The sequence below is a fragment of the Pyrus communis genome, chromosome 6 (assembly GCF_963583255.1).
Source record: "Pyrus communis chromosome 6, drPyrComm1.1, whole genome shotgun sequence".
NCBI lineage: Eukaryota > Viridiplantae > Streptophyta > Magnoliopsida > Rosales > Rosaceae > Pyrus > Pyrus communis.
The window spans coordinates 28296710-28304464 of NC_084808.1; the positions used below are offsets into that span (position 1 = coordinate 28296710).

General features: G+C 36.7%; 1 protein-coding gene across 1 annotated transcript; it reads left to right on the forward strand.

Moving 5' to 3' along the window:
• Positions 1-3296: 3296 nt before the first annotated feature.
• Positions 3297-4912, forward strand: LOC137737834 (uncharacterized). Its single transcript, XM_068477402.1, has 4 exons — positions 3297-3712; positions 3968-4055; positions 4198-4271; positions 4371-4912. The coding sequence occupies exons 1-4, from the start codon at positions 3605-3607 to the stop codon at positions 4659-4661; spliced, it is 561 nt and encodes a 186-aa protein (XP_068333503.1). The 5' UTR covers positions 3297-3604; the 3' UTR covers positions 4662-4912.
• The last annotated feature ends 2843 nt before the right edge of the window (positions 4913-7755 follow it).

Here is a 7755-nt window from a genome sequence, read left to right on the forward strand (position 1 = left end):
AAGATTGTAGTTAAGTCGGACTCAAAGGAGAACATATCTTGTCTGGTAAATGATTTATCCTCTGGCAGCTGGGAGGCTTTCCCTACGTTGACAAGAATATTGCGGCTTCGGGATTCATTTCAGACGTGCCGCTGGTCTTGGGTTCCAACATCGGCCAACATGGCGGCGGACCGTTTAGTGTCGAGTCGTAATACGGAGATGTGAGGTTCCACTTGGGTTAACCATCCCCCATCTTCATTGGTGCATGTTTTGAACAAGGATGGGCTCTCGTGTCCTCCGTAATTTTGTTTTGGTAGTGAAGGGGGCAACGCCTTTGCACATGGTGCAATGTCTTTAGCCTTTGTACCCTTCTTCACTGCTTTATGTATGTATTTTCCTTGGTTTTTGCCTCCTTGTAGGCCTCCCTGTACTCTTGGCTCCGGCCTTGGTTATGCATATTTCCAGTTCTCCAAAAAAAAAAAAAAGTAACTTGCTTAAATACAAGTGGTGGATTGTCCTGATGGTTACGGTCTTCTTCTTCAACTCATTGCGTCTTTTGTTGAAAACCTTCCCTTCCTTAGGAAAGATTTTTCATCGTGTTGGGATACTGGTGTTGTGAGACTTCGAAAAAAAATATTTCAACTATTTGTATTTACTTGGTGTCTCGGACTGCGTTGGAAATGACATTGTATTTTGGAAGATCAAATGTATGATAAATAAAACTTAGGATTAAGTACCTAAAATCCTTCAACCTTTTAGTGTCATTCTAAATTAGTCACTACAACAATGAGTCCCAGTTAATTTTTTTCGTTAAATGTACATGCGGCAACAATGAGTTCCACTTATTTGCTTACTTGGACACTACAACAATGATAAAAATTAAAAAAAAAAAAAACTTCAAAAAAGACGTGAAGATGGGAAAAAAAAAAATACATAAACAAATTCACGAATACAATGGAAAACAAAAATGAAGATTGGAAAATCTCCTAACAAATAAGAGAGTTAAAAATTCAGATAGGGTTTCAATGAGCTTGTTTCTGCTCATATGATTTCCTCATTCACTGATTTTTGGCTAATAAAGGCTAGTTCTTCTTTGTAGTTAGTGAAAATGGTGGTGGCCACATCATGGTGGTCCATATCATTTCAGAAACCTCTATGACCTTCTTTTTTATGTTGGCGGCTTAAGTTGTAAGGTGGAGTTTATGATTGTGCGCTGGATTTGGAGGTGCTAGCCTAAAAGAGGCGGTTGTCAATGGTGAAGCTACATATGAGCGAAAGGGGCAGCCGCTCCTTCACTTGCAGGAAAACAAAGGCAGGAGCAACGCTTGAACCCCTCTGGTTCAGCAGGAATCTGGGAACCACGGTGGTTCCTGGTTCGAATCTGAGAATTGCAAGCTTGCAGGTTCTCTTTTTTTTAACTTTTAAATCCAGGCCAAAACGACGTCGTTTTGGGCTTGGTAAAAAAAAAAAATTGTTTGGTAAACGACGTCGTTTTGCGTTAATCAAATAAAAATAATAATTAAAGAGAGAGGGACCACTGGTCCCCATCCCAATCCTCCCACCCATTTCAATTATTACCCCCACCCTTGCCCATAAATTACAAATCACATCCCCTCACCTTTATTCCCATATTTCAATTTTCAAAATTGTCTTAAATCCCATAATTGAACACAAGAAAGCCTTGTTCCGTTGGCCACCAAGCTCCAGACACCACGCTAGCCACTCCAATTGAGGTAAATTTTTAATTTTTTTTTAATTTATGGTTATCAATTATAGATTATTCATATGAATACTATGATTATTGATTTTTTTTTTGAAGTACATAAAAGAGGATTCATACATTATATGTATTATAGGAACTTGAATCACACATGGTCTAGTAATAAAAATTGATTGCAGTAACCGCTAACTTACTCAATTTTTAATTGTGGTTTAGAATAAAAATTGAATTCTTGATTATTCATATGATTGTTAGTATTGATTAATTAATTCGTGATTTGATTAGATATTACCCTATAGTCTACTCTAGGATTAAGAGTCTAAGATTTTTTTTTTCTTTCGTTATACAGTTACGTCATGGAACGATACTATAAGAAAAAGTGCTTAAATCCTTCTCCAATTATCGCGAAGCAATTCTTAGATACTACCTCCAAAATGAACCTTGTTAACCTAAATCTCACAAAATGAACCGAGAGGTGTGAAAGCTATATGTTAGTGTATAAACTTCTTACATTGGCTTTGGTGTTAACGGTCGCAATCGCTTCGGTGGAGAGAGCTTTTTCTGCTATGAAGATCGTGAAAACATCATTGCGCAACAAAATGAGAGATCAATGGTTGAGTGATAACATGGTTGTTTACATTGAGAGAGATGTATTTGCTTTTACTGATAATGAGCTTATTATGCGACGTTTTCATGACATGAAACCTTAACGGCAACAACTATAATTTATTTGTATTAATTAATTATGGAAGACATTACTATATAAAAAGATTCGCTTGTTGCCATTTTTCTTTAACCTTGCACGCATATAAGTTCGCCTCTCCCCCCGAGAATTCCTGGCTTCACCACTAGCAGTGGTGACCATTACTTGGTAGAGTTCATGCTTCCATGACCTTCTACTGATGCTAGAGACAAAGTAAGTTCTAGTTTATTTAACAAGAATTAATTGGGGCTTAACATATGTGACATTTTCAATAGGTTAGGTAATTGTTTGAAATGTTTAAAAAAGTTGAGACAAATTTGAAACGAAACTAAAATATTTAAGGGTTTTAAGTACTTAATCCTAAAACTAATTTATTCTATTTGATCAAACGAGCAAACAAGTGTTAAAATAGTAATCTACAAAATGAAAAAAAACAAAAAGAAAAACAAGGGAAAATAAAGCCTCCAAAAAGCAGCTACTTAATACTACGGTCTAGTGATATTTCTTTGAGTGGTCTTATATTCGATTATCGCAAAATGTGAATTTGATGAGATGGGGCTCTCCGGGTCAGGTTTGGGATTGGGCCGACCAAGATGATCAGAACGGCGGAGATTAATGATGGTTTCGATGCCATGGTTTTGTTTAGTGGAACTTGAGTGATGGAAAGTTGGAAACATCGACTCTGCCGTTGGATTCAAATAGAAAGGTTGATGGGCCTTTCGATAAAACTTATGGATCCAAACAGCAAGCCCAAGTCTGCAAAGCGTATATTGAAAACATTAGCTTCCAGGTGTCAGCTGGACACTGGATAACATCCGGTATACAAATCCGTATCCAAACTGAGCACCTACTAAATCAGGAAACTGAAAAATATCTGAAAGCCGAAAATATCTACGGTACGACCAGCAAAGAGACTTCCACGTTAATCATACAGGATGTTTCGGGAACATTCCGGATGGCGAACCTGAGTTAAAAATCAAAAGCCCACCAGATATTTTGTTCCGTCTTCTCCTATATATCATGTATAACCGACCTGCGACCGCATCATAAATCACGCAACCACCGCCTTTCCCTCGTAATTCGTTGTATTGCACGGGTCGTGTGGGCACCAGAATTTTCGAGATCAGCAAGCTTCTGATGTGATTATTTTGTGGACTGAGAATTTGGTTTGAAGAAGTTCCGAGAGTTTGGTTTTGTTGAAGATGGAGGGTGATCGAATTCAGGGGTCTCCTTCTTATTACAGTGTTCTTGGTGTCGGCTCGGAGTCTTCCGTGGAAGAGATAAGGCGTGCATATCGCAAGCTAGCGATGGTGAGTAAACTTTATCTAATATAATCTCTTTTTAGTCTTGTCTAAAACCCTGTATCCCGCTGGCGTAACAGCATTGGCTTGCGGATGTTGTTTTCGTATGCATCCGAGCTCGAATTCTCAACCTAGTTGAGATAGTAGAATATTGAGTTGGTTTACTTGCTTTTGAAAGATTGTTTCTTATCGAATTCTGGTGAAAATTTATGAAAGGAGCATAGATTTGATGGTTTGTATTGGTCAACTCGGTTTTGGGTGCAGAAATGGCATCCGGACAGGTGGACAAGAACCCCTTCTTTGTTGGGTGAAGCCAAGCGGAAATTCCAGCAAATTCAAGAAGCCTATTCAGGTATAATATATATAAAATTTTAAAAATCGGGTTGTTTTTTGGAATTTTATTTGAATTAATTATTAATTATTATTTCATAATATTAAACAAGGTGCTAGTATTAACAGCGTGTTTGTTGTTCGTTGTTTTCGCTTTGATGCAGTGTTATCAGACCAGAGAAAACGAAGTATGTACGATGTCGGCCTGTACGATCCCGATGACGACGAAGAGGACGAGGTGGGTACTTGTTTGTTGATTTTTTGTTTTTATTTATAAACATTTTGGATGGTGTCTGATTTCGTCGGTTGCTCTGTATTTTTTTTATGCGGAATGCAGGGGTTCAGTGATTTTGTGCAAGAAATGGTGTCTCTGATGGCGGAATCCAGAAGAGAGGCAAAGAGTTATACCATGGAGGACCTGCAAGCAATGTTCATGGAGATGGTCAAAGGATTCGAGACTCCTCCTTCCTCTTTCTTCTGTGGACAACCGGCGGCTTTCGAACAATCTGGATGCTCGAAAAGAACGCGTCTCGAATCTAATTCCTGGATTGGCAGAGATTCAGGTGCCGGCTCATCTCTCCATGTACCAAACTTGGGGATGTACGGTGAAGGGTTCTTTACATTTTAGTAGCAAGGACAAAGACGAAAAGAAAATTCTGGAAGGACAAAGATGATAAGAATTCTTTCGAGTGTTTGATTTCTTTTGCGGTCCTTCCACAGCGGGTTGTGTGTCCTCTTTCACTTGTTCTTTGGAGACCACATGTATATAGAAAGGCAAGTAGATGAAAGATTGCACGTCTTCTCTTTGTTGTTGTGTTCTCATCTTATAACTTGTACGCTGTGAATTTGGGCAATTTTGTTGGGTTTTTTTCTCTGTTTTCTCCTTGGACTTGTATCTTATAAACGCCTGTAAGATATTTTGGGGCTTTAATCGACCAAAACCCGCCAAAGCCCAGGGCTTTTCGCTACAATTTGGATACCAACAGTCAAATTAGACGGCAGATTTGGCCCATGTAGGCCTGGCAATTTACATGATCCGTTAACCAGATATAAAACAAGAAAATAACAGGTTTTAGTCAACCTGTTAATGGGTTGTGTTGTATTTGGGTAACTGTTTAAAAGCGCATTAACATTTTGGGTCTTTATAAGGGCACCTGTTAAAAATTCGATAAGAGGTATATTATTAGATCTAGAGTATGGTAATTTTTTACTGATCCGTTAACTTGTCACTAAATGATACGATCGGACGGATCATTATTGGGTTATTTTTTAAAAATTCATTCGTTAAAGATTATAAGTTTAACACAACATAATTTATTAAGATAATTAGTATGACATGAAAAAAAAACACGACAAATACGACTCATTTGCCGAACTAGGCCCATAGTGGACTGCCTATTTGTTAATTCGCAGTTGTTTTACCGTCATGTTATGCTCATTACTGTAGCGTAACCATTACTCCTCGTAAAATTGTTGAAGTTGACATTACATAAGAGGCGGCTCTTCGCTCGGATTGATCCGACTCTTCTCGGCAGGTTCATAGACAAGTGTGCTGTCTAATTGGCCTTGAAGGCTACAACCTTACCCAGTTAAACAAAATTTCAATTTTTCAAAAGTGACATCGGCATGTGGCCCGTAGAACTTTTGGAATCCACATATGCGCATACTTCAATTAAATAATACATAAAATTGAACCATTCCATCATTGGAACTAACAATTCAAATTGGATTAATTAGTGATTAGCTTGTTTATATGGAAAGTATTGATTAGTTTAGGAAAGTATTGATTAGTTTAAGGAAAGAAGGTTCCAAGATCATATCCTATCGTTGGGCTGAATTTTAGTCTGTGTTACAACTTGTATGTTGAGGAGGTTGACCTGGATTTATGAAAGCCAACAAGAAACGGGGAGGAATCGAAGATGCTTTAAGAGAAAATGGGACGGTGCCCCTTCACTAGTTTTTTGTTCTCCTTTTGCCCTCTTCAGTTTCTTCATGATTAAGTACTGATTTAGTACTAAGGTGTTTTTATAAAAAAAAAATTGAATTCAAAAAAGTATTTGGTAAACACTTAAAACAACTTATTTTCACAATTTTGGATGAAAAAAAAAACTGAAAACGTGAAGCAGCAAAAATGAGCTTTGAAAAAAAACTGAAAACGTGAAGCAACATAAATGTTGGATTATATGTTAAATGTTGGATTATGATTTCTTATTAAACGTTGGATTATGATTTCTTGTTAAATGTTGGATTATATGTTTAAAATAAAGTTTATAAATGTTTTTCTTTTAAAAATAAAGTATATTTAGTCAATCACCTTTATTTGTTAAGAAAATTAAATTAATAGCACATATAGTATTATACATTTTTTGGTCATTTTACACAGTCACAACTGTTTTACATAAAATTTACCAAACAATATAATATTGTTTTTTTTTTTTTTTTTCCAAAAGCACTTTTACAAAAATGTTTACCAAACACTCTGCTATTTTATTTCACACCTGTTTATTCTCACCGTACAACAAAAATAATTTTTTTTCAAATCACAACAATACCAAATTAGGAACTGGGGTGATTAGGAACTAGCTAGGTCATCAAACGTGCCTAATATATGGCATCGGAACTCGGAATCTCTCTAAAATTTATAATGTGCCCCAAGTGCCACGGCAGCCACTCTTTGGAAATCTTCCGCGAGGCCAGTACTCCTCCTTTAATTATTTCTTGTTATTATTATTATTTTTTTTTGTCAGGATTATTTCTTGTTAATTTATTTACCCTTATCAGTCTCATCATACTTTTGTATTTGACCTTTCTAATGTGTCAGTATAATATAAGTTTCAGCAGACACAAAACTAATCAGAACAACAATTAGGCAGGCAATCCATCAATTTCGTGTATGCAGTATACACCAATCATGTGCTGCAACGTGAAGAATTTCCCCAAAATATGAGTCATCCTATGAACGTACAAGGATGTTCAAATTAATGACGCAATTTCTTTTTGATAACTCAAATGATGCAGATTAAGGGGCATCTTACAAACATAAAAAGTAAGTGCAAAATGTTAACTACATCGGAAATGATAAAATTTGAAGTGCACAATACTTTTTAAAATTGCCCTACGAGCATAATTCTTTTTTTATACAGTTTTTAACATTAAACCAGTTATCTTTAAATTTAATTCCACCATTATACAGCGATAATCAAGTCCGCTCTTCTCCTCTTCCGCTTTCTTGATTGTTCCTCGATTAATACCAAGTTCTACCCCCTCTGATTTTTCTAAGATTTTGCGATCTTTCAAAATAAAATCTACATAATATTACATTGAAAAAAGTATTGCCTGTATTGCGCCATACAATTAATATATATATGAAATGTAGATGGTGGTGGGGTCCAATAATTTGGACCATACACATGCAGTGCGATTCCCTTATGCAAAAAGCAACATCCTTCCACGCATGACCTAGTAGAAAAAAGCCCCATAAGAACACGTCTCACTCACTCCAGTTTGCCCATCTAATTAATCCTCTTTCTTCCTAACCCACCAAACCCCACAAGCCTACGTCCAAAGCAAACTTTATTTACTCTGTATACTTTCTTTCAAGTTTCAACCCCCATGCACCTAATAACGTAACAAACCATCCCTCCTTCCTCTCCCTCAAATTCATTGCAACCAACGTAAGACGTAGAATCGATCTCGAGATTTCAGACAGACGAGCCTGCAAT

Bases quoted from the DNA above. Each gene is read 5' to 3' on its own strand.
- LOC137737834 (XM_068477402.1), top strand. From the start codon at position 3,605: ATGGAGGGTGATCGAATTCAGGGGTCTCCTTCTTATTACAGTGTTCTT. The intron at 3,713-3,967 runs GTGAGTAAACTT...TTTTGGGTGCAG, and splicing joins CATATCGCAAGCTAGCGATG to AAATGGCATCCGGACAGGTG. The intron at 4,272-4,370 runs GTGGGTACTTGT...TGCGGAATGCAG, and splicing joins ATGACGACGAAGAGGACGAG to GGGTTCAGTGATTTTGTGCA.